This window comes from Sciurus carolinensis, chromosome 14, assembly GCF_902686445.1.
Source record: "Sciurus carolinensis chromosome 14, mSciCar1.2, whole genome shotgun sequence".
In the NCBI taxonomy this organism is placed as follows: Eukaryota; Metazoa; Chordata; class Mammalia; order Rodentia; family Sciuridae; genus Sciurus; species Sciurus carolinensis.
Genome location: NC_062226.1, coordinates 1,654,710 through 1,682,271, shown reverse-complemented (window position 1 = coordinate 1,682,271; position 27,562 = coordinate 1,654,710). Strand labels below are relative to the sequence as shown.

The window sequence follows — 27,562 nt, the reverse complement described above, 5'->3', positions numbered from 1 at the left end:
TTATGATAGTAAATGTGACTGATCTGAACACTGCCATGAGAAGCAAACATCATCAGGTGAGAGGAAGGCAAGGCCAGCTACAGGGGCACAAGAAACATCCAGGAAAAGACAAGCCTGGAGAAAGGAAAAGGCCACCTGATGTGCAGCAGAGGAGACCTCCAGACAAAGACGATCACTGGTGATAAAAGGGACATTCCTTAATGACAAGTGTTAATTCATCAGAATACAAAGACTTTGCCAGGCGCAGTGGCACACACCTGTCATTCCAGCAGCTTGGGAGGCTGAGGCAGGAGGATCGAGAGTTCAAAGCCAGCCTCAGCAACTTAGTGAAGCCCTGTCTCAAAATAATATAATAAAAAGGGTTGGGGATGTGGCTCAGTGGTAAAATGTCTCTGGGTTCAATCCCTAGTACCAAGGAAAAGAAAAAAAGAATACAAAGACTCTAAAAGTGTATGAACTCAAATAACAGACTGCAAAATACTCGAAGCAAAACCTGGCAGAACTGAAGCAGGAAGCAGACCAGGTTCCAGGAGTTCCACACTCCTCTCCTCTCAGTGACCGAACAATGGGACCAGGAGACAGCCAGCCAGCAAGACTGCAGCAGACTTGACCACCACCACCAACCCAAAGCCTGGGAGCAGTACTCCCAACAGTTCAGGGTGAAATCACTCAGTACGCATTCTCAGACCACAGGATTAAATCAGGTATCAAAGACACAAAAAAATCTCTCTGACTATTCAAGATTAAGCAAAAACCTTCCAGATAAGCACCAATGAAATAATTCACCAGTGGAACTGGAAATATTTTTAAAAGAATGATAGAAATGCAACACATAGAAATGCACGGGACACAGCAGAAGCACCAAGTGGAGGAGTCCTGGAGGTGGTGACAGGAAGAGCTGGGTACACCGGCTCCAACTTGGCCACCCATGTCAGGACAGTCCTGCTGCTTCCAGGTCCCAGGAGAGAGGTACACACTCACCACGGAGGGCCTGTCCCGTGATGTGCCCCCCGAGTATTACCTCAGCGTCTCACCACCAATAAACACGTGTGGTTACCATGTGCCAACACGAAAAAAGAAAAGCAGAAAAGAGCAAATTGAATACATAAAAATGGAAAAAACAATAAGGACTAAAGGAGAAAATAGAGAGAGAAAAAAAAAAAAAGGAGAAAATCAGTAAAAATGAAAAGCAGGTATTTTAGATTAATAATGCTGATAAACCAGAATGATCAAGGGAAGAAGTTACCAGGATCAGGAAACAAAGAAGGGACATTACCACAGACTGCAGAAACATTAAGGGTGGCTTGGTGGTGGGGCACATGCCCAATGTGCCCATGACCCTGGCTATGATTGCCAGTACTGCGGGAGAAAAAGAACCTTACACCAATAAACTCAACAACTTAAATAAAATTGACAAGTTCCTTGAAAGCCACAAATTACCAAAGCTGACACAAATTGAATAGAAAATTTAAATACTTTCAAGTATGTAAAGAGGTTAAAAGTACAACTAAAACCTTCCAATAAGAAAACTCCAGACTCAGAGGCCTCATCAGAGGATGCCACCAAAGAGGTCAGGGAAACAAACTACTAATCACACAAACGCTGCACAAAACAGGAGAGATTCTTTCCAACTCATCTTTTGAGGCCAGCATCGCCCTCACACCAAAGAATAAAACTACATCATAAGAAGAAAAATCACAGATCAGTACCTATCAAGTACACTGAGGTGAAAATCATTGAAGTATCAGCAAATCAAACCCATCAGTATGTGAGAAGAGAAGCAACCACACCCGGAGTATCGATTGTGGGGAGGATAGGCTGATCCAACGTTCAAACTAACTGATGCAGCTCACAGTATCAACAGACTAAAAAGGAGTCCCATGTTCATCACAACAGATGCCAGAAAAGCGCTTGGCAAAACTCAGTATGTGTTCGTGGAAGAACAGACCTGAGCAAACCAGAAAAGAAGAGAAGGCCTAATGAAGGGCACCTCAGAGATGCCATAGTGGGTACCCACCATTTCAATGGCTAGGCCCTAGGACTGGGCACAAGCAAGCACGTCCTCTTTCACCACTCTGACTCGGTATCCCACAGGAGTACAGCAAGCAAAAAATATTTTTTAATTAAAATAACAAGCACACAGATGAGGGAAAAGCACAACAGTCTTCATTCAAGGTGACAAGATTTTATATATAGAAAATCTTAAGGAATTTGCTTTAAATGCCACTAGAACTAATAAGTTCATTTAGCAAGGTCACAAAATATAAAGTTAGTATACAAATTACTAACTACATTTCTGAAGACAAGCAGCAAACAAAAAAGATGAAATTAAGGAGCCACCATTTAGGACACAACAAAACATTAAAAGTCCAGGGACAAATTCAGAAATTACATACAAGACGGTACCCTGAAAAACTACAGACGTGGTAAGATAGGACATGTTGTCAGACTGTGACTCTCAACACTGATAACTGCTCTAGATTTAATGCATTCCCTATCAAAATCCTAGCAATAGTCTTTTGTGGGAAATGCCAAGCTGATTCTAAATTCATGTCAATGTGCAGACCTAGTATAGCTAGAACAATTCTTTTTTAACAAAAGGGCATAGTTCAAAGACTTATGTCATCTCACCACAGACTTACAAATGCTACCAGAATCTATCAACCATAGATCATCTGACACTGGCATGAAATTAAGTCACATAGATCCGTGGAAAAGAGGTAAGAGTCCAAGACAGACTCGCTGGTGTTCAATACCTTGAAGCAAAGGGGAATGGAAGATTCTCTCCACAGATGGGCTCAGAACTGCCTCTGTACCAAGAGCCCCGGAACCCCATGTCTTCATGCACAATGAATGAACTCAGAAGGGGTCAGGGAAGCTGGCACAAGAACTGAGACCACGACACTTGTAGAAGGAAACGTGGATCATGCATAGCCCAGGGGTAGGCAGAGATTTCTAAGATAGAAGCGCTGTAAAGTGGGCTGCCAGAGCTCAGGAGCCTGTGCTTCTCAACAGACACAACTAAGGAAATGGTGAGGAGGACTGCGGCATGCTCCAGCAGGAGAGCACCTGCCCTGCGGAGGAGGCCTGGCTGGATCCCCAGTATCACACAGGAGGGAGGGAGGAGGAAGGAGACCAGACTGGGAGTAAGTAATGACATGCATGCCGACAAGGCACTGGATTCCCAACACATACAGTGTTCTAAGTTATCACAACTTGATAATAAGTAACCAAATAAAACAAGTGAAATAGCTGAACACAATGATTCACACCTGAGATCCCAGCAACTTAGGATGCTGAGACAGGAGGATCACAGTTCCAGTCCCGAGCAACACAGTGAGGCCCTGTCTCAAAATATAATAAAAAGGACTAGGGGTGTGGCTTTATGAAGACATGAAAACACATCAACACACAGAGATGTGCACCCAAACGCTCCTAGATGCTTTATTCAATGTCAGCAACGACCCAAGTTCCCATCAGCAGGGGGATGATAAATCATGGTGCATTCATTCATATGACAGAATTCCAAGCATAAAAAAGAAACTGCCAATGGATGCTCAATTAAAGAAGTAAGACACAGGAAGATCACAAAGCACAGGAGTCCATACTTTATCAAAATGAATCCCCATGAAGAAAGCAGATCGGCCCCCTGGGGGTCAAAGGCACAGGAGCACAAAGCAGGGTTCCACCAGTGGCAGAACACAGCCTCCATCCTAGCAGATGTTAAAACCGTCAGCGGACAAGGAGGCCACACCTGTAATGCCAGATGCTCAGAAGGCTGAGGCAGGAGGATCGCATGTTCAAGCCAGCCTGGGCAACTTAGCCCTACCCCATCTCAAAATAAAAATTTTTAGAAGAGCTGGGGATGTACTTCAGTGGTAGAGCTTGCCTAGCATGTACAAGGCAGAGATCCATCCCCAGCACCGTCACAAAAAAAAGGGGGGGGGGGGGATGCTGTCATTTGTCAAAATGCAAAGAATCATGCCCATTTGTTACATGTAAGTTATACCTCAATAAATCATTTTTTCAAAAAAGAAAAAGAAAGCAATGGGCTGGGCATCAATTAAATCTAGAAAGAGTCTCTAGAAGGCAGACCATGGTAAAGTCTCAGAACACCTGGGAAAGAAGAGAGCCTAAATATCTAACCACCACAGAGACATGCCAGGTCACACAGAACAGGGAAGCCACCAGGGCAGCTTGGCTGCTGCAGTCCTTGACGCAGGACAGCTGCACGGTGCCCCTGCATGCTGGGCAGAAAGGTGGTGTCTCAGAAGTATACAGAGTATGCAAAGGACCAAGGTTCAGGCCAGGAGGAAGCAAAGGAAAGTCCAAGATGGCAGACATGCAGGCAGACTAGGCTGCCACCATCTCGGCTGGAGCAGGGCAAGGTGCCAGAGTAATGCCACAAAGAAAAGGATCTCAGCTCACTGGACAGGCTTTGGAGCTGCTGAAGACCGAGAGGCCTCTGAGGTGCGCTCAGGAGAGGACCCTAGTGGGGCAGTGCACATGGGGAAGCCTAAAGGGGCACTTCGTCTTGCTGACCAGGGAGACCCACCTGAAAACACTATGAGATGTGTACAGCCTGCACAGTGGCAGCAGAGGATCTGGGCCAGGAGAAAGCCCAGGAACTGAAAAAGAGAGAACACATGAGGCCCCCAGCCCACCAGAGCCACACCAGGCAAAGCCTGGCAAGAAGAGGGCCTGAGTTCCTCTGGAAATGCCAAGGAAGCAGCCAGCCATCCTGGGTGGCGGAAGAAGAAAACATAAGAACAGACAAGAAACAACACTCAGCACAACAAGGGAGAGCCCTGCTATTCAACCACAAGTCTGACCCAGCAGAGGGGCTGAAGACAGAGGCCTCATGAGCTATGAGCATCATGGCACAATCTGGGTCAGTAGCTGTGTCCACTGGGGACAAATCAGGAGGCAGTCAGATGCAATGGAATGTGCCTATGGTCCCGGTTGCTCAGGAGGCTGAGGCGGGAGGATTGTTTGAACCCAGGAGTTCAAGGCCAGCCTGAGCAATATACCAAGACCTTGCTCAAATTGAAAAAGAAATGCATACGGTGTGACATCTGCAAAACATTTTTTTAAAATACATCTGTGTAGACAGACATGGTGATGCACATCTGTGGCCCCAACGAGTCAGGCAGTGGAGGCAGGAGGATTACTTAAACCTGGCCTGAGTCATAAGGCAATACCCCATACCAAGAACCAAAAAGCAAGCTGGGTATGGTGATTTGTGCCTATAATCCCAGCAACTCAGGAGGCTGAGGCAGGAGGATGGCAAGTTCGAAGCCAGCCTCAGCAACATGGCAAGACTCTGTTGCAAAATAAAAATAAAGGCTGGGGTAGTGGCTCAGTGGTTAAGTACCCCTGGGTTCAATTGCCAGTACCAAAAAAACACACTAAGAAGGGAGTCAGAAGCCAGAAAACACACAGGGACCATGGGGCCTTTGGTGTATGTGGAAATGAACCTGTAAACTTTGCTGCATCCACAGGCAAACGGGGACAGGAACCTCGGAAAAACGTGTACAAACGCATGGCAAACACTAGAGAAACCTGACCAAACAGGGAAGAACTGTGCCCCTACACAGAGAAACACAGGCAAGATGACGAACACACCACTGTGGGGAGAGCCACCTTTCCAAGGGGCAAGTTTTTTTTTTTTTTAATATTTTTATTTGTGGATGGACACAATACCTTTATTTTATTTATTTTTATGTGGTGCTGAGGATTGAACCCAGCACCTCACATGTGCCAGGCTCACTCTACCATACTGAGCCACAACCCCAGCCCGGGGCAAGTATTTTTTAATGACCTCCACTTTATGGAAGATCAGGGCACCCAGAGAGACTACCAGTATGAGAAGACGCACAGCCTTCAATGGCCAGGTCTGCAAAAGACAAGCAGAACCCACTGAAAGTAAACACAGCCACAACCACTCCCTGGTAGAAATGGTCTGAGGACAAGCTGGCAACTGTCCAGATGGCAGTGCAAAGCCAAAGGAGAGAGAGACAGCCTCCAGCAGCGGGGGTCGGCCAGGTGGTAGGGAGACACCTGCTGCGCTCACTGACCCAGCCTCAACTTATCTGGAATGTGGATAAGGTCCATTTGTTTCTAAGACTACATGAGACCTACAAACAAAATCTGTAAGGACTATGAAAGTGTCAACCATTTTCAGAAGTAAGATCATGGGTAAGTTTAACATTTGCCCTTTCACCCATTCTTAGTTTCTGAATTTTCTATAAAATTACATCATTTATTTTATAAATCAAGAACTGAATATTTGCTCACAATATCCTGCTAGGGTTTCAGGAATGTCCTCAGAGGCTCAGTCTCCAACCCCATTTTTAACCAAGTTCCTACGGCACCTCCCCCTTGTACCAGCTTCACATGAGACATGGTGCCCCCCTCCAGAGGCACTCTTACAGGCAGAGATGGCACTGACTGGCATCCACATCCAAATTAGGCCCAGAAGCCCCAGAGTGAGACCTAGCCAACCTTCCTAGCACTCAACCTTCCTGGCCACAGCATCACAGGTGTACGTGAGACTGCCCACCCACCTGACTCCCCAAACTCACTTTTGGGGCACAAACCGATTCAAGAGCAAGGGGCTATCTGAGCAGAAGTCCCAGTACAAACCTTTCCCAATTCCTGACACAGACCTGCCTGTCACAGCAGAAGCTGAGACCTCCAAGGGGAGCAAAGGGAGTCATGGGTCTGGTTTTTGCACACACACTGTAGGAACAAAGAATCAAAAAGGTCTCGCAGGCTCTATTCTTCAACATGCTGAGGTAACTTCACATGACTAAACTGTCTTGTCTCCTTTGGCTCCAGGTGCCCAGATTCAAACAGAGTTTACAAATAAGGAGGCTTAAGAGCTACAGACTTTGGAAAGGTAAGTCCATGAATAAGACTACTAAAGATGAAAGCTCTTCAATCGCCTTGTATAAAAACCACACTGTAAATTTCTAAATGTAAGGAAGCCAGGCATGCACACCTGTAATCCCAGTGGTTCAGGAAGCTGAGGTAGGATTGCAAGTTCAAAGTCAGCCTCAGCAACTTAATGAGGCCCTAAGCAACTTAGCAAGGCCCTGTCTCAAAAAAAAAAAAAAAAAAAAAAAAAAAAAAAAAAAAAAGGCTGGGGATGTAGCTCAGTGGTTAAGTGCCCCTGGGTTCAATTCCTGGTACCAAAACAACAACAACAACAAAAAGCTTCTAAATGTAAAAGGAGAGAACAATATTTAAGAAGACACCAATGTGCCTCCTAAGAATCAATGTTTTCTAAAACAGCTGCACACAGGTGCCAAAGATAAAATGAGAATTCACTCATTTGCTTTAACCACACCCATGCACTGCATTTTCAAATACCAATTCATCTTGCTCTACTCTGGATGCTCAGGAGAAAGGCCTGTTCTGTTTTTAACTACTGCAGACACCTTGCTGGTCACAGCACTTGCCAGTCCCAAATGATGGGACCCAGCAGCTGGGTCCCAGCCTGAGGGACAGTGTATGCTCTCAGGGAAGGAGGGTCCGGCAGGCGCTCACCTTGTTGATCCAGAACACCATGGCGTCCTCAAGGTCGTAGGGAAGTTCTTTCGAGGCGCTGAATGTAGAGAAGCGCTTAACACTGGCCACCACCTTCTCGATGCTGATCATCTCCACAGTGTAGGCCATCATCAGGGCATCCACCATTGCCATGTGGGCACTCTGGGGCAGAGGCAGCAGTCAGTACTCCTCTCCCACTATGGGGGCAGGCACAGCAGTGGGGCTGTGGACTGCTCAGGGGAGAGGGCAAGCCGACTGGCACTGGCATGAGAATACCCACAGGAAGACATGTAGACACTTCAAAGGACTATCCCCACAAGGATATGAGGTGCCACCTGCAGGACTGGCCAGCACCTTTACTCACATGCCTTGCTTCCTCCCCATTTTCCAGAATGAGCACACATGTAAAAAGAGACTGAATGACTCAGAGCCACCACTGCCCACAGGCCAACCCTGACTCTTGCACGCCCGTTCACAGGGCGGTGCGCCTCACCCATGCGGCCAAGCTGCAGAGGACAGGGCATGCCCACCACAGACACTCACCATCTTGATGGGCGCATGGCCCAGGTCCGCATCTGTCACAGGGGTGTCGTCACTCTCCATCACGTAGATGCCTTTCCGGGACAGAGCCTGGATGACAGACTGGTGTCCTTGCAAGGTGGCCGCCTGGTCCCCCTTCAGGATGAGGCTGCAGACACGGCAGTACAGCTCACTGGACAGGAGCAGCTTGATAACGGGTGGTTTAATGTGCTCCTGCTCATACTGGTCAATGTAGAAGGGGTCTCTGAGGTCCTCGGGGATGTTGTCTAGGGCAAGGGAAGAGCGCCGTGAGTGGTGTGCACACGGCAGGCCACCAGCAGGGCAAGTGTGCGCAGAGGGCGAGGTGCCGCCAGGACACTGCCACCAGGCAAAGGCTCAGGCTTCCTCCTCTCCATGCCAACAAAGGTGCACACACAGCTCCACCCCCACAGGGAACGTGGCCGTGGGGCCCAAGGGAAAGCAGGACCAGCAGGCTGAGGCCCAGGGAGGGACCTGGGTCCTCTTCCTGACGTCATGACCACAGGGGCTGACTCAGGCTGAACAGCCATGGTGTCTGGAGAGCATCAGGCTTGGGCCAGGGCAGCTACAAAGGGACAACGGCAGCCAGGCTCCTCTTAGCTTTGCAGATCAACCCCTGCAGAACCACCACTGAGATTCCACCCAACACACCTCTGTCCCTGCATCCCAGTCAATAAAACCAAGGCAGAGAGGAAGTAACAGGCTCAAGGTCACTGGAGGCCAAAACCACCTCTGAAGCAGGGAGCCAAACACATGTGCTAGGCAAGTGCACCACCACTGCCACCACTGGTTCTGCCCCTGCCCACCACCCAGCTTGCTCTTCAGACTCGTCTGCAAGAGGTCAGCAGCTGTCCCACAAAGGGATGTCTCTACAGTCAAGACCACCACAGACCTAACTCGCACACAGCCCAAGATGGTGCAGCACACGGATGTTTCTGGAACTGTCCCCACCTCCAGAAGTGTTTAAAAAGGGTCCCCATCTCCAAGGACTGCTGAGGAAAACCCACCAGCAGCCAGCGCTGAAACCACGAACATATGGAGAGGTACATGCTGCCAGAGGCCATCTCAGGCTCTCCCTGAGCAGAGCTGACTCCTCAGAGGACTCAGCAGCACCCCTCTCTCCCTCTGCTCCTGTCTCCTCTTGTTTCTCATGGGTGCTGTTTTCTGAGCCCCAGGCTACTTAACACAGGTCTGTGGATCCTCATCATGGCCCCACAATCTTAACACCTGGCTCTCACTTCCTTCTTTGTGAGTGTGGCCAACACACACAGCACTCTAGTGTTCAAGCAATAAGATGCTCAACTAGCTTGGTGACCACAGCAGCCCTACGGGTGGACAGGGCAAGTCAGCTCCAACTCTGGAAGGCTGCTAAGCTCAGAGGGCATCACCAGGGTCAACCTCACACTCACTGACCATATTGCAAAGTCACCTAGTTTGAAGCCACCCTCAGCTTTGGACAAAACAGACCACACCATGGCAGGAGGAACGGGCTCCAGTGTGCTGCACCACGGGAAGGTCTCCGGCTTGCTGCGCTTTCCCACAGCAGTCCAAGAAAGCCCTGCCAAAGAGACATGAGCAAAGACAAAAGGAGGCAAGTGACAAAGAAGCACTATGTCCAGGGGGAAAGTGTGGTGGCCAGGGACAGGCAGCCTGCAGAGAACATCACAGAGGCCAGCGGCTGTCCTAAGTGACAGAAACTGGGAAGGGCCAAGGAGCCCCAAGGTCCAATGACAGTTTCAGAAGTTCATGCCAGCTATCAGGAAAGGCTACAGGGTCACCTCACCTGCCCTCTGTTCCCCTTCCACCTAAGTGCTGCCTCAGTTGCCCAAGACCACAAGGGTATATTCTACCTCACACCTCAGAAGACCTCATTCAGCCTCATGGCTTCAAAGACTGCAGTTGTGTAGTGACCCAGATGTACATTCTGGCCGTGGTTACCACCTTGAATTGCATATGTGACACTTCCACATGGTGCCTAGGGACCCTGAAGCCCCATCAGTTGGTCCATGGCATTCTCCCCTCTGACCTGGACTACTGGGAGGGCTCCTCTCTAGAAGGGCAGAAACTGGCACAACTCATGGGAAATCCTGCAGGGTCCCGGTTCTGTGCGAGCATGGATGGGCGAGCAAAGGCTGGCCTGAAATGGAAGCAGGGAAGCCCCCAGACCAGGCGAAGACAGGCTCGCTCTGAAGGCAGGGGCTGGCAAGACTGGGAGACAGGTCGGAGCGGCGGCTCTCCTGGACCATCAGCCCCACAGCAGTGCTTCAGCAAGGAGGGGTCCACACCAGCAGCTCTTCAAGTCCTGTGTGGATACGTAAGGAAACCACACTCCCACACTCTAGCAGAGGCAGCGACTGCCCTCACACTGAGCTCGGTCAGTCCATGAACTGATGTGCACAGACCTGACATCCTTGAGGTTTACCAGTTAGCTGCCATTTTAAGCATAGATGCCTTTAATCTATTTCTGGTGACTTGTTTTTCATTTCTTCTACGATTCAGTAAGGCCATTTGTTAGAACTGTTTATTCACTCAACAATCATCAAGCTTGAGCCAGGTGAGCCAGGAATGTACAAAAATGCTGAGAAGCAAGAGATGAGAGTCACTGCCATGGGGGTGATGCCGAAGAGGATGGAAAAGTCAGCGGGCAACTATCCCACGGTGCAGAGGTCGCACGGGGTGGGGGGGGGGGGGTAGTCAGCAGACAGCCCAGCACTGAGGGTGAGTGAGGTGTACAGGAGGGGAACCTTAAACTAAGTGCTTTGCTAACTTGTTCCAGACTCTTAACCGAGCACCTGCTACATGCCTGCCCTCTCTGGGTTGTCAGGGGAATGGGCAGGCAGAAGCACTCAGGAGCACATAGCAAGGGAATGGACTAGGTCAGGTTGGGTCAGGGGGTTGGGGAAGCTGGAGGACAAAGAGTTACTGAATACCTGCTGGTCTTCCCTGTACAAAGTAGAGGATGGGCTGGACACCAGGAGGCAGCTGTGGTCCCGCCTCCTCCAGTCATACCCCACCTGCCTGGAGTTTCCACCCAGTTAATCTCCACCAGGGTATTAATGCACTGATTGGGTCAAGGCTCTCATAACCCAATCATTTCACCTCTCAATGTTCTTATGTTGTCTCTCACATGAGCCCTTGGGGGACACCTCACATCCAAACCATAACAGAGGCCCTCAGAGAGTGGGCGTGAAGGAGCATCTGGATCTGTATATGAGGTCCTGACACCCAAGTGGCCACATGTGAAATCCACTGCAACCACACAGCAACTCCAAGAGCTACACCAACAGTCTGGTTTTCACACTGGCACTCCAAGACCACAGGGCAGTGAACTGCAGCCCAACAATGTGGTGGGCAAGCTGCTAGAGTCAACAAGACCAGCCTCTCACAGATTTCCAATAAGCTCAGAGTTGCAAAGTATGATCTTCCAGACATCCATACACCACCCACGACAACACAACAAAGAAGGATCAAACAGGGAGACCAAAGCCCCCAAGAGAAAGGCCACTGATGGAAGCCAAACGTCAGAACTGCCCAACAAAGGCTTTAGAGCAAAGAATCTAACAATGCTTCCTAAAGCAAGGGCAACCCCTGAAATAAACAAAACACTAACACAAAACATAGCAAACTCTGGGGACAGAGTTTCCAGCCTCCCCAGCAAGGCCTGGCTTCCCCCTGGGGCAGGGCCCAGCATCCCAGTTCCCAGATCCTCTCAACACAGGGAACCCAACTGGGCAGAGGGTTCACCACCCATGACCACCTGCCACCCTCATCAGGTCTCATGGTCACAGTGCAGGGATAGCTCTTCTAGGAGGACAGTGCCTGGAAAAGGGACACGAGACCTCACATGGAGCAAGGTGACAAAAAGAAACAGTCATGCCAAAGTCCCTTGACCCCGAGGCGAGGCCATCCCGTGTGCATTACAGTTCACCAGGAAGAGCACAATCTGCAGTCCCTCACCTGGAACTACCGCCACCCACAGTGAACTTCCCGAGGTTCCCAAAGCAGCACACACAAGAATAACATGGTGTCTGAGGAGCCCAGCCCCTGTGACTGCAACCCATACAAACACAGGGAAGTAAGAAACAGGGACACCCGAGCACGGGGGTCTCTTAGAGCACATGGGAGGTCCACTTACAGGAATCTGGCCAGCAACCAGAGAGCAGCACACACATAACCCCCGCTCCAGGCTGTGTGAGCCCAGCCACGTCCAGGGGAAGCACAGTCCAGAGAGCCCAGGTGGGTGCTTGCTCTCTCTCCTGGGAGGACCAGCCTATTCTAGAACAGGTGGTGGGAGAGTGCAGCCACACTTCCAGCACCTGGCATGCTTCTAAGGACAAAGCTGGGACTTGTGGGCCTGCCTGGTGGACCTGCCTGCACATTGTGGGCTGGGACCCCGGCCAGCTCTGGAGCCTCCTGAGCGGGAGGAGGTGACAGCTGGAAGCAAGTGTTGATGCCCCCTGCAGGAGGATGCCACCCTGGGTCTCAGATTATTATCCCATACTTCCAAACACAATGCTTGGTGCCCAAAGAAAAACAGGCATGTGGGCAAAACAAGACAGGTGGGCAAAGGCAACAGAGGCAGTGCCCAGAAGGGACGGTCAGCAGTGCAGCCTCTCCCCACAGCCTGCAACCAGAGTCTCTGCACAGAAGGAACAGCGCAATGGCCTGGGGTTCTGGAGTGGGCAACAGCAGGCACAGAGAGGGAGCAGCCTGACCCTGTGCTTTCCTGACCCGAGGGCACCCAGCCACAGGACTGAGAGGGACCAGAAAGTAAATCCCAAGAGAAGAAGCCTTGCCGCCCAGGCCTAGCCAGGAGTGGGACCCCTCCCTGTAGCTGGAGAGTAGGATTTTTCCCTTTTCTCTCCCACCCTGGGACAGTCACCCCAATCATAGCAGCCAAAACTGCGCTTCCAGTCAGAGGGTAAGGTGCCAGGGTTCCCAGGAGCCACAGAGTATGGTAGGTCCTGACCACATGTGCAAGCTGGGCTATTGTGGGCCTGCTCCTTAGTCATATCCTGGGATGGACGCCCAAAGGCACCACAAAGGACTTGAAAGGGGACTGACCCTTCAATGCCTGCCCACAATGGCCAAGCAGATTAGAGGTCTGAACCTAATGGGTCATTGCCACCCAGCTACAAAGGAAGCAGATCCACGTTACCCACAGGTGCTGAACAGCACCCAACAGAGTCTCACCCTGTTGTAATCAAAACATCCAGGACACAGTCCATAACCATCCAGCATACAAAGAACCAAGAAAGAAAATGTGACCAGTCCTCAAGGGAAAAGGCAATGACAGGTCAGTCTCAAGAGGGCCCAGATGCTGGGGCTGTTCAAGACCATGGTCAGCTCCAGAAGGGACAAGCAAAATTCTTCAAGTAGGTGCGGAAACAAATTCTCAGGAGAGAAATAAAAATGAGAGCAACACATTAAAATTCCAGAGTTAAAAAAATAAAGAGTAACACAGAATTCACCAGCCAGACTAAACAGAAGAGATGACACAGGAAAGGGCCGCCGAGCTTCAGAACAGCAACAGAAATCACCTACCTGAAGGACTGCAGAAATGGCTGTGCTGGGACCAGCGGGACAGCCATCCATGCGGGAGGGAACCTGGCATGGAAGTGTTGTAGAAAATGTGGCTAAAGTTTTCTGAAATCTGGTGAAAGATACCAATTTACAGACTTGGGGAGTCCAGCAAACCAGACAGAATGAAAAGGAAAGCTGGTGCAGACGCTGCATAAGCAGACCGCTGACAGACACAAGGAAGCAGCAGGACCTTGGAGCCACAGTGTGAGCCATCAGTCACAAACTTTAAAGGACTGTGTTCACAACAGCAGAAGAGAAAAACACAGGAATCTTAGCAGGAAAGTGGAAAAGCTATTTTTTAAAAAAAGAATAAAAAAGACCCTGACAAGTTAGAAAAAGGACAAACTAGAAATCCTAGAGCAGAAAAACACAGTGGCTGGGTTTGGTTTTATGCAACGGTTGAACAGAGGTCAGACACGAGATGAAGTTGAGTGGAAAGAAAGTACCTCCGATGGAAAACACGAGACAAAGAAGTAGAAAGACAGCCAGGAGGTGAACGACAGACCAGTCAGTACTGTGGAAGTGCAACTGGAGGCCAGGAAAGAAAACCATGAGCAGAAGCAGTACTTTGACAGACACTGGATGAGAATGTCCCAGTACTTGTAAAATTCACAAAACCACAGCTCCAAGAAGCACTACAAAATGCCAGCAGAACTGAAAAAAGAAACCCACACATCAAAGACAGCACAGAGATGCTGATGAGACCTGAAGACAGATGCTTTTTAAAGCAGCTAGAAGGGGATCCTGGTCAGGCCAGGATAGAGACTAGTCTCTGCCTCCTCTGCACGGAGCACAGCTACAAACCCTAGGATAGTTCAAGGGCAAGAGGGGGATGCTGGCTGGGGCCCGGGTCTAGAGGACAGCAGCATGGCACTTCGCCTCCCAGCTAACAGGGGCCAGGGGATCAACAGAAGGCGCCACTAAAAATAAGCAGCCAGGGACTTTAGCAAGAGATTCCACAACAGAAAACCATTCAGATACGCATTCAGACATGCTCGTCCTCCCCATCAGGCCTAAGACACCCCTACCCAAAGTCAGAGTTCCCTGTGCCAGAGGAACCCAGCAAGTGGGGTCCCACCACAAGCACCTGGCCTAGAAGATACTCACTTTCTCTGCCAGTCATGAGGGTCCTGCCCCCTCTGCTCAGGGCTCCCACAAAGGAAACCACCTCATAACCACTGGTTGGGAAGCATGCTCCATTCCTCAGAGGCAGGGTCAGACAGCCACAGTGAGCCCCCAGAGCTCCTCCTGCCCTCAGCCACACCAGCACAGCCCAGTGGGAGCAAACTGAAATAGCACAAGGCTTGCAGATGGTGCCACACTGGACCACAGCCCACAAAAGGAGGTCATGGCTGCAAGCAAATCTTAACAGAACACTGCTGCTAAAATAAAAGAAGCTTAAGAGCCCAGAATCTTCTAACACAATAGCCAAAGTCACCAAGAAATACTCAAAAATCATTTTAGTAAGAAAAGACAACCAACTGACAAAAGCCCAAAGATGATTCGAATGAAATAATTATTTGACAAGAATTTTAAAGCAACCATCATGATTCTATAAGCAATTACAAATTCTTATATATATATGTATATATATGTATATGTATGTATGTATGTATAAATATATATATATATATTTAGTTAGTTAGTTGCAGGTGGACACAATACCTTTATTTTTATGTGGTGCTGAGGATCAAACACAGGGCCTCACATGTGCTAGGTGAGTGCTCTACCACTGAGCCACAACCCCAGCCCCAGCAATTACAAATTCTGAAACAAAACTAGAATATTTCAACAAAGAAAGAAATGTTTCTAATAATATCAAATACAGAAATGAAAAATATAGTAACAGACATTTAAAAACTCACTGTATAGGTTCAACTGCAGGATGGCGATGACAGAGGACACAATCACTGAACCTGAGGTCAGATCAGCAGCATCTACCCAAACCCGAAGGGAGGTCGGGGCAGGGGGAGCTGAGGGATCTGTGGGGGAGCAACAAAAGGCCAACTGTGTGCTACTGGGAGAGTGCTCAGCTGAGGAGCACTGAGCTTTGCCCAGACACAGCCTAGGGTCTAAACCCAGCAACTTCAAGACAAAGAGAACCCCAAGAGGAAGAACCCAGAGAGACCCGTGTCAAGACACATGGTACTCACTCTTCTAAAATACAGACAAATGTTCTGAAGCAGCCACAGAGAAAAGGCACACTTCTTAAAGAAGGACACCGACTCCAATGATGGGTACCCGCTCCAATGATGGGCTCTCATCTGAAGGCACGGCAGCCATGGGGAAGTGGCACACAATTTTTCAAACACTGTAAGAAAAGAACTGTTGACCACAAATTCCATATCAAGCAAAATTATCCTTAAAGAAAAGCTGGAAAATAAAGACAATCTCATATAAAGAAAATAAAAGAATGTGTCTCCAATAAGCTTAAAAGATAGGCCAATGGGCTGGGGTTGTGGCTCAGTGGTAGAGTGCTCGCTTAGCGTGTGTGCGGTCCTGGGTTCAATCCTCAGCCCTACGTAAAAATAAAATAAAGGTATTGTGTCCACCTACAACTAAATATATACATGTATATATATATGTTTATATGTATTTATGTATATATATGTTTATATGTATTTATGTATATATAACATATATATATACCAAAAAAAAGGCCAAGGGTGATGGCCACACCCATAACCCCAGCTACTCAGGAGGTTGAGGCAGGAGAATCCCAAGTTCAAGGTCAACCTGGGCAACTTGGTGAGAACATCTCAAAATCAATAAAATGAGCTTGGGATGTAGCTCAGGAGTAGAGTACCTGCCTGGCATGCATGAGGTTCTGATCCCCAGCACTGGGGAGTGAAAAAGAAACCAATGCAGTAGCACATACCTGTAATCCCAGCAACTCATGAGGCTGGGGCAGGAGGGTCATAACTTCCAAATCAGCCTCAGAAACTTAGTAAGACCCTAAGCAACTTGGTGAGAACAGTCTCAAAATAAAAAATAAAAAAAGGCTGGGAGACCCTGGGTGGTTCAATCCCAGGTACCAAAAAAAAAAAAAAAAGTGGATAAGGTAAAGGGACCCAAATGGGAAAAAAAGTTTCCATGTTTCACTCAAAATAGTGAAATACCACCACCAGTAACAGTCTTAAGTCACATAATACACAAAACCCAGAGCAACCACTAAGAAACTAAACAGAAATGTATAACCCAGATCAAACAGAAACAGGCACAAGAAACAGAGGGAACAGAAAACAAATTATAAAACATCTCTCAGGTCCTAACATAACAACAATCACATTAAATTCAAACACAACAATTAAAAGACAAAGTGGAAGGCTGGATTTTAAAAACAGCACACAACTATATGCTGTTCAAAAGAAACTCACTCCAAATTCAATGACGTAAGTAGGTTAAAGTATAAAAGAGTAGAAAAAGATACACCATGCAACCATTATTTTAAGAGAAGCAGGAAGAGTTATAGTGTCCCCCCTTTATCCTCGGGGACACAGTCCCAGACTACCAGAGGAAATATGATATTATGGGTAGTACCAAACCCTATACATACTGTTTATTTCTATAAAGACAGACCTATGAAAGCCAGGCACAGTGGTGCACACCTATAATCCCAGCGGCTCAGGAAGCTGAGGCAGGAGGATCATGAGTTCAAAAGTAGCCTCAGCAAAAGCAAGGCACTAAGCAATTCAGTGAGACCCTGTCTCTAAATAAAATACAAAATAGGGCTGGGGATGTGGCTGAGTGGTCGAGTGCCCCTGAGTTCAATCCCCAGCACTCCCCCGAAAAAGAGACCTATGATAAAGTTTTATTTACAAATTAAGTACAGTAAGAAACTAACAATAGCTAATAATAAAATAAAACAATTATGCTAGTTACCGTGGCACACGCCTCTAATCCCAGTGGCTCAGGAGGCTGAGGCAGGAAGATCACAAGTTCAAGGCTAGCCTCAGCAACATAGCGAGGCCCTAAGCAACTTAGTAAGACCTGTCTCAAAATATAAATTAAAAAAGGGCTGGGGATGTGGTTCAGTGGGTAAGCACCTCTGGGTTCAATCCCTGGCAGCAAAAAAATAATAAATAAAACAATTATAAGATACCATAACAAAACTGCCAGCATTGGTACTCTTGCTCTGCAAAACCATTATCAAGTACAATAAGGGGCAAATACAAGTACGCAACACCATGATCTAATAACCTAGACAGATACTAAATGACTAAGGAGAGGGTAGTGTACAGAGCAGGGACACCCTGGACAAAGGATGACTCATGTTCCAGGGAGGGTGTGAAAGATTTCATCATGCTACTCAAAATGGCAATTTTAAACTTAGGAATTACTTATTTCTAAAATTTTCCATTTAATACTGTCAGAGCACAGTTCACCATGGATAACTGAAACTGCAAAGCAAAAGCACAGCTAAGTCGGGACTCCTAAACACTGATATATGATAAAGTAAAAAGAAAACTACTAAAGACAAAGAGGGCCATTACATCATGTTAAAAGAGGTCAATCCACCAGTAAGACCAGAATCCTAAAATGTGTATGCACCAATTACAGAGCCTCAAAGTACATGAAAAAACCTGACAGCTGAAAAGAAACAGACAAGTTTATAAGTGTAGATGGGAACTTCAACACCCACTGCCAGCAACTGACAGAAATACTAGACAAAACACCTGCAAGGTTATAAACCTGAACACAACCAATACAGCATCACACTGGCTTTAAAGAGTTCTCCACCCAACAACCACAGAATACTCATTTTTTCCCCAAATGCTGATGGAACATTTGCCAAAAGATACCACCTTCTGGGTCATAAAACAAACACGAACAAGTTTAAATTAATAGAAATCAGTTTGTTATCCTACCATAAAAATGAAATCATACTAGAAATAAAAGAAGACAGGAAAACCTCTATAATCCCTTGGAAATCATACTACTACATGATTTCTAAGTGTTACTGTCTGAAGGTCTGTGTCCCTATTGTGGTGGTGTTAAGAGGTAGGGTCCTCAGGAGGTGATTAGGTGATGAGCCCTGCCTCAGGAATAGGATGCATGCCCTTACAGAGAGGAGAGGGAGCCCGTCTGCCCTCCTGCCAGGCAAGGACACACAGAAGGCGCCACCTATGAACAGGAAATAGGCCAGACACAGAATGTGCTGGGGTGCCCTGATCTTGGATGTCCCGTCCCTAGAACTGTGAGCAATAAATTTCTGTCATGTATAAATTATCCTAAGGTATTTTGTAACAGCAGCACCAAATGGACTGAGACAATGGGCCAAAGAGGAAGCATCAAAGGAAAACTTTTAAGGATACATAGAGTTGAATGAAAATGAAAATATAACCCATCAACACACATGGGATACAGCAAAAGTGGTAATGCTGGCAGTAAATGTTTACTCAGAAAAGGGTCCTGCTCTCAAGTCAATAATCTAAGATCCTAGCAGGGTGGAGTGGCACACGCTATAATCCCAGCAACTCAGGAGGCAGAAGCAGGAGGACTGCAAGTTCAAGGACAGCCTCAGCAACTTAACAATTCCCTGTCTCAAAATAAAAATCAAAAAGGGCAGAGTAGAGCACCCCTGGCTCAATTCCCAGTACAAAAAACAAACAAACAAACAAACAAAAAAACCCCCACAAAACCACCTAATCTTCTACCTCAAGAAACTAGAGAAGGAAGGGTGAAATACACCCAAGGCAAGCAGAAGAGAGGAAGGTATAGCATAAATGGGCAAAGGAAGAGAAAAGGCTGGAGGGGAAGGAAGGCTCCACACCTGGGTTTTTCTAAGATCAGCATGCTGGTTGTAATATTCCTCTAGTTTTGCAAGAAGTTACCACTGGGGGAATCAGGTAAAGACACCCAAGACCTCTGCAGTATTTCTTACAATCATATTAATATACAATGATCTCAAAATAAAATTGACCACGATTTTAAAAGGTATTTCACAGAAAAGATATGCAAAAGGCCAAAATCCATACTTTAAAATGCTCATCATAATTAGTCTTCAGGGAAATGCACAATAGAAGCACAGATAGCACAATCCATCCCTTGCATGGCTACAATGAAGAACTGACAACAAGTGCCAACAGGGTGGCAGAGCACGGAACCCAGTGCATGGCTGGCGGGAAGTACCGCTGACACTACTTTATACAGCTGGGCACTTTCCTACAAATTTACATTTATCTTGTGACCCGATAATGCCATGTCAGCCTACTTAAGACAAATGAAAACATCTGTCCACACAAATAAATGTTCATGTCAACTTTACTCACAAGCCCCAAACTGGAAACAATCCATACAACTATTATAGATGAACGGAGACGTCAATGTGGGCAAGCCACATTGGGAGTCTACTAGAGCACACTTGGATGGATTTCAAAAATCCTGCACCAAGCAAAGGAAGTGCAAGTCCTTGCTGTGGGCTTAGAGGGCAGGAAACTCCAGAAAGACAGGTTTCATCTGCTACAAAAGGAACCAGGTCAGGGAAGCCCTGGGGGACTCTTGGGGACCTCAGGCAGAGATAAAAATGCTTCCTCTACTGTGGGCCTTCCTTTAAACCCATCTAACTATATTCTCAAAAATGTGCATCTTAAAGGTAGGGGCTATAGCTCAGTTGTAGAGTGCCTAGCATGTTTGAGGCACTGGGCTCAATCCTCAGCACCACATAAAAATAAACAAATAAAATAAGGGCATTTTTTAAAATGTGTATCTTAGTGTATATAAATTACAACTCAATAAAAGTGGTCTTCTCAAAGATACAAAATAAGTCTGCACTTTATACCTACAGTGGGCAGTAGCCTCAGTGCCCTAGCAAAGACTGAAAAGTAAGACATCTGTTCCTTCCTCAGAAACTTCCATGGCTCCAATTCACACACAGCAAGGCCCAGGTGAGGGCTCATCAATTGATCAATCAGTCACTCGACCCATTCCAAAGCCTGGCCCAGATCTTATTCAGTCTAATCTTTTTTTGGGGGGATACCAGGGATTGAACTCAGGGGCACTTGATCACTGAGCCACATCTCCAGCCCTATTTTGTATTTTATTTAGAGACAGGGTCTCACTGAGTTGCTTAGCCACCTCACTTTTGTGGAGGCTAGCTTTGAACTTGAGATCCTCCTGCCTCAGCCTCCCAAGCTGCTGGGATTACAGGTGTGGGCCATGGTGCTTGGCTATTAATCTTGCATCGCAACTGCCACTAGCCTTTCCCTGAGTGAAATATACTACAGCCACCCCCATTCCCCTGCCCTGCTCTGGTTCTCACCCACTGAGGCCACCCACTGGGCTTCACTTTAATGGAACGCTGCAGATGCCCTCCAGGAAGCTCCTCTCCTTCCTCACATACCCTGCCAGTGCATCTGCCCCTCTCTATACTGGGAACCACCAGGGCTTTCCTTATAAGTCTTTGCATACCTGGCTAGCCCAGCACTACCTGAGGCCTGAGAAGCATGGCGGGGACCCAAGGTCACAGTACATGCTCACCTGAACAGACACAAGTCTAATTTTGACTGGTCGAGTCTGCAGTGCCTGGAGAATACTCAGCACATTAGCTTAATGGTGATGGTTCAAGGTTAACCACTGTTTTCAACCTCCTGATGATACAAAACAGCATGCACTCAACAGAAAATGCACTTTGAACTCTGTATTTTGATCTCTTTCTGGGCTTAGTAAAATGCCACACAATACCCCCTCATGATGCTGGACCACGAGGGCCAAAAACTGTGACTCCAGTGTGCTGTGTGGCAGACCACGACAACCAGGAGGTTAGGGTATTAAATGTGTTTCTGACTTAGTGATATTTTTGATTTATGATGGGCTATAATCCCATCATAAGGTGAGAAGCACAAGAAAAAGAGGTTTAGCATGCTCAAGGCCTTGCATTTGATCCCCAGCACCATTTAAAAAAGAGGACCAGGGCTGCTTCTCTGAGTGGTAGAACACTTGCCTAGCATGGGTGAGACACTGGGTTTGATCCTCAATACCACATAAAAAATAAATATAAATAAAGATTAAATTCTTAAAAAAAAAAAAAAAAAAAAAAAAAAAAAAAAAAAAAAGATCAGGTGAGAGGTCAGGAAAGAATCAGAAATAGAAATAAAAACCCAAAGATCATCTTTCTGTATATGTCAACCAAAGCCATAACAGCAGATAACTTCATGACACAAAGACTCTAATACTGCTGGGAGTAACTAGATGGTACAGCGCTTGCCTAGCATGCAAAGCCCTGGGTTCCACCTCTAGCACACCAAGGGGAAAAAAAAGGAAGGAAATAAAAAGAAAAGAAAGAGCGAGCCTGTAACCATCCCTGACAAGGAACCACGGTACCCATGTTCAGCCAACATTGCAGACCCAGCTGCCCCAACTCAACCTCCCGAGCCACTGCCACCAATCCCATCTCCTGGACTCTGCTTTTAGAGTGTCTCCTGGCTCAATCCACCTCCCTAATTCCCACTGGCACTTTCAGCCTCATCACTGAGTTCCCAGATGTTACACCTGCCTCCTCCCACTCCAACCTGCTAAAAACATCTTTCCAGGCTCCCTCTCTCAACACAGCCACCCCCTACTTAAAAACCTTCCCAGGCACACACCAAACAAATCCCCAGGGAGCCTGAACGCTGTAAACAATCTAGCCCCAGACTATTTCCAAACTAATCACCTACTATTTCAGTCCACAATGCTTCTGCCTCTACAAGATTAATCTACTCAGTGCCCCCAAAACACTCTGCCACTGCAGGGGTACAATCAGTTGTCCTCCCCTGTGCCCCTGGGGACTACCCAAGCTTTCTCCATCCTTCAAAGCCTGTTTCCCCACAAAGCCTCCCTCAGCCACCCCTCCCTGTGCACCTGGAGGCTCCCCTTTTGCAGCCCCCAGCAGTGACATCATGCTATCATCTTGGTTGACTGTGACAATGGCTCCACCTTGGCCACCCTAACAAGATGAAAATGACAGTAATCCACATTTTCCCACGGTGCAGCTAGAAATGGGAAAGGGCACTGGCACACAGTACTGCTAGGGCCACAAAGAGAATGTGGCAGAAGCCCATGAGCAACAAGAACTAAGGGCCCTTCAGAAATGTCTGCCCAAAGCTTACACCCCAAAGCCAGCCCTTCTGAGCATCACTCTAACTTAAAGGATTAGAACCGACCAAACTGAAAGACGGATTTCCGTTCTCGGGCTAATACTTAATATATGCATCAGGCAAGCAAAGAGACCACGTACTAACTGACCTACCTTTGGAAATATGAATCCACCCACTTCTGGCACCAGGATGGAACTACAAAACACATCTTCCCATTCCCCCATGCAATAAGCACTTGAGTACCCAGTGCTCTGGAGCACCAACCAGGCCCCCAGGCCTTGCAAAGTAGCATACAGAACCAGACCAGGGCAGTTCTCAGACACCGCTGTGAGGACCAGCCGCTGGGCCACAGCCTCAGTTCCACCTAACAGTGCTCATTAAACACCTGAAGCTGCTGTGTCCCTACCAGCCCAGAAACACCCAACTCCCTTCCAAGAACAACAAAAGGCTATTGAAAAAACACAATCTAAAGTCATAAACCAATAATCTGAGCAAATCACCTCCTGGAACAACTTAGCAATATGCTTCTCAAACTGTCAAGAGAAGGCTGCTCCCAGGAAGACCAGCCGTAGGCCAGGGAGGAAGAGGAGAGAGAGGTTCCACACCAGCTCTGGAGCTAGAAAGGGGCTCCCAGCACTGAGCTCCTTTTGACCAATGTTATTACAAAAAAACAGCACAGTAACATCCTGGAGTTGATAATGAAGGGGTTCTGCTCCTAATATCAACTAAACAAACCAGAGCTAAACTACTCTAACTGCCTATATGATGAAGCAGTTGGCGGCAACACACTCTGTCAACGAGCAGGACCCAGCTTCACAGGCCACACACACACATGTGCCTTTTCAATCAGTTGTTTAAATGACTCTAGCCAGAGGGAGGGAACAGGGTGCAGCATTCCCCATTAGCAGGGACCCTGGGCAGGTAGCAGCCACTCTCCAGCCAGGTGGGTGTGGGTAAGGTGAGAAGGCTGAGCTGCTGCCCAGTGCCAGGAGTCAGCAGCACAGCTTCAGGGCAAAGGCACTATGGATTTCCATGGAGTTACACAGCAACCTCCTTGCAATGGTTGAGAGACATATCAGACTTGACACTGTCCCTGAAAGATACCAACATCTGATGTCCCACACAATCCCTGATACTAGGGCCTAGACAGATGTCTGAGTCTGTCAAGTGCATGTGTGAAATGCACAGTGGACTGCACTGCCGTTACCCCAGTCCACCACTCGATTCTGGAAAGTAAAGAGCATTTCAAATTTTTTACAAACTTATAATGTCACAAGCTAAGCAAACTCCTCTTCTCTTACAGACTTGTTTAAGTGAACAATTTTGAACATGTCCAATAAGCTACTTCTAAAAAATTTTAAAAGACTGTCAATGGGCAAGGTGCTAAGCAACTCAGTGAGACCCTATCTCTAAATAAAAAAAAAAAATAAAAAAAAATAGGGCTGGGAATGTGACTCAGTGGTTGAGTGCCCCAAGATTCCATGCCCAGTATCAAAAAAAAAAAGACTGTCAATGAAACATGAGAGTTACCAAAAGAAGAGGGAGGTGGATCTACAAATAAAAGCACAGGACAGGACAACCCACGAATCTTGGCTGTGGCACCAGAACCAAATAAAGCTGGAGGAAATGTTTCTGCATAATCATACGCCTGAGGCCTGGCAGGGCAAGCTCCAGGAGCTGCCACTTACTATACAGATGGCAGGCTGGTGCCCAGGGACACAGAACCCCAGATATACACCAAGGTGGCTTCTGCAGCCAGCCCTAGAGTTTGGCATGCTTTCAATTCCTACACAGAAGGAAAGCTGGTTTCACTTCACAGCCTAACGAACAACTGCACAACCCATAGAACACCTAAGCCACTTCTCCCAACAAGCCTCTCCACAGTAACTGACCACTGAAGAGCCCAGACTGGAAGTGTCACGTCCAGTGAATAGCAACCTAAGCTGAAAAGGTAATGCAAGATCCCAAAGAAGCAAAGATTCATCCCTGTGTTAAGATCAAAGTTTTGAGGGGAAAAATCTACACATCCTACTAAAACCACCACCTACCCACCCGGTTTGCTAGAAGACATAAGCACACACCAGCTGCAGAAAACTGACACCCCAGTTGGGACCCCCTTGACAACAACATACATGAAATCTCTTCAACTGAGCCAAGGTGAGTCTTCTTGGTCACCTGAATTGGGACTGCTCAAATCTGTAAATTTAAAGAGTTTCTCAGGGGCTGGGGATATAGCTCAGCTGGTAGAGTGCCTGCCTCCCAAGCACAAGCAATTCCCAGCACCACAAAAAAAAAGTTTCTCAATTTTTAAAAAAATCATGTCTACTCCCCTTCAGAACAGAAATCTTCTCACTGAGCAAAAATGGATGGAACACTGACCAGCTAATACAGTGTGATCTGCACTGTTAGCAGAAGTCCTGTCTCCACCCAGCAAGGCCGTTACCTGCTCAATTCCAGAATAGAAAGCACCTGCTCTGCAGTTGCTGCCCGTGTCTCTAGTCTTCACAAGCCCACCTTTCAATAATTTCAATACGTTAGAGTCCAGTGTCAGATTTTGACTCATTCTCCAATGAGGCAGCACATACTCAAGAGCAATCAGTACTGGAATAAAGTTAGACTAACCAGATACAATGTTCAGAAACATTGTACTTACCTTTGAATAGCTAACAAATGCAAAGCTGAATGCTAAGGCTAAATGCAACAAAATGCACACTCCCCTTACTAAAAGAACCTAGAGAGCAAATGATGGAAGCACCTTTTGTTAAATATTTGGACCTAACATTCATCAGCAGAGCCCAAGCATGCACAACCTCAACACCATAAAGGTGAAACGTTGCCCAAAGGCCCATAAGCCATGCCCAAGAACGGACCATGTTTAACAGCAAAAAGTGGAACTAAGCAGTACCCATACACATCAGAGTGGCATGTAGTGGACGGGCCTAGGTGAAATCCTACAAAACGTGGAAGAGAATGCAGTGAACTTGGATGAAGCAGGAGGAATCTAAGCACACAATGTGGAATACAGACACCTCAGAAGACATCACTACTGAAGGCACAAAAACATGTGAAACTGCACAATCTAGTTCAGTGACAAATGCATGGAGAAACACAGAGAAGAGCAAAGCCTCTGCCAACACAAGGTGGGAAGGGACGAGAGGGGCCAGCAGGCAGGGGCACCTGCAGCCAATGCATGGATAGTGCCCCACACCCAGTGCCACTGCAGTGTCATTTTCTAAGGTGTTTCATGAACATTTTATCAATTTCAGTTTTTAAAGTCAGGACAAGTGATATATGGCAGCATTTTTCCACCACCATACAGAACCTGAGTGAAGTTCAACAGAACCAGGAAACAATGTAAAACTGAAAACTGTAAAAGAAAGGAAAGAATTATTTTCCAACTGCTACTTACACAGTACAAAACCGAGTTTAAAATAAAGCGCTGCATTTAATCTGAGACTCATAAAACGTGTTTGTGCTTATGACTAATCAGAGGCGGGCTGAGGCACAGGCCACTGTCACACAGAACGCCTGCTCAGCAAGTTCTCAAAACTGGTCAACTAGCCCTTTTCTCCAAGGGCTACCTCTGCACTTCAGTCTTGCTCTAAAATCAGTCATTTCTCATCAGAATGAAGGCAATTCGTGCTTCGAATTAAGAGAATTCCACAAGTATTAACCCTTAATTTTGTACTTGAAACAAAGCACCTAAAATTAATAGAGAACGCCAGGGAGCAATCAAGGCACTGCCGCACCACCTGGTCTGCAAAGTTCCCGGAGCAGGAACCAGACGTCTTAATCCACTAAGCACCTTAGGCCTCGCCAACGGAACTTCGTCGCAAGGTTACCCAGCTCTGCGACCAGAAAATTACCAAAGGGATCACTACGATCCACGCAATCCGAGCAAGGCCCGGCTGCGAGCCGGGGATCCAACGGCCCATGATCTTGCAACCACCAGAAGCGGTGGCGAACGGGTCCGCCGGGAGTCCTGGGCGTCCCTGGGCGGCGAGTCTCGCGGTGGGTGCTGCGGCCACCGCTCTGGACCGCGGCCAGCGGGCGGCCGGCGCTCCCCGCGCCAGGCCCGACGGCGCCCTCCGCCTCGCGCCCACCGCGCCCACCGCGCCCGCCGCGCCCGCCGCGCCCGCCAGGCCCGCCGCGCCCGCCAGGCCCGCCGCGCACCTAGCCCGTAGGCCTTGGCGCAGATCCACTGCAGGTTGGCGGCGATCTTGGCCCGCGCAGCGTCGTAGCGGTCCAGCGGCACCAGGTCGGCGCCGTCCGGCGGGGTCTCCATTCTCCGCCAGCCCTCGGCGGCGGGGCGGCCGCCCGCGTCCACCATCTGCAGACAAAGGCCGCGGCGGCCCCGCCGCAACAAAGGCGCCGCCGCCCTCCCGCGCCGGCCCGCCCGGCGCACGGCCCTCGCCTCACGGCCGCCGCCGCCGCCGCCGCCCGGGCTGCTGCTGCATGCTGCGGGCGCCGAGCCCAGGCCGAGGAGGCACGGAGCGGGCCGGCGAGGCTGCGGCGGGCGGGCGCGGGCCAGAGGCGGGGGCGGGCGCGGGCCGGGGGCGGCGGCGGCGCGTGCGCGGCCCCGGGAGGCGGCGGCTGAGGCGGCGGCCAACGGGCGGGAGCGAGAGCACCGCCGCTGCGTCGCGCAGGCGCAATGCACGCCGCCCGCGGCCCCGCCCCCTTCCGCAAGCGCAGTAGGCACCGCCCGAAGGCCTGCCCCCGCCCCGCCCCCGTTCGCAAGCACTGGAGACACTCCTGAAGCCCCGCCCCCAGGCCCAGTGGGCACGACTGAAGCC

At 48.3% G+C, this 27,562-nt stretch overlaps 1 protein-coding gene across 4 annotated transcripts in view; it reads right to left on the bottom strand.

The window, feature by feature from the left end:
- Camsap1 (calmodulin regulated spectrin associated protein 1) overlaps positions 1-27,315 on the bottom strand; it is a 56,762-nt gene extending 29,447 nt beyond the window's left edge. For 3 of the 4 annotated variants that reach the window (XM_047524685.1, XM_047524689.1, XM_047524686.1), the window contains exons 1-3: positions 26,943-27,313; positions 8,095-8,357; positions 7,552-7,713 (exon numbers count right to left, since the gene is read on the bottom strand). In XM_047524685.1, the coding sequence (XP_047380641.1) occupies positions 7,552-7,713; positions 8,095-8,357; positions 26,943-27,099 (582 nt within the window). In that variant the 5' untranslated portion in view covers positions 27,100-27,313. Of the gene's footprint in view, positions 1-7,551; positions 7,714-8,094; positions 8,358-26,942 lie in introns of all 4 variants that reach the window. The other variant, XM_047524687.1, reaches the window with a different exon arrangement.
- Positions 27,316-27,562: the final 247 nt, after the last annotated feature.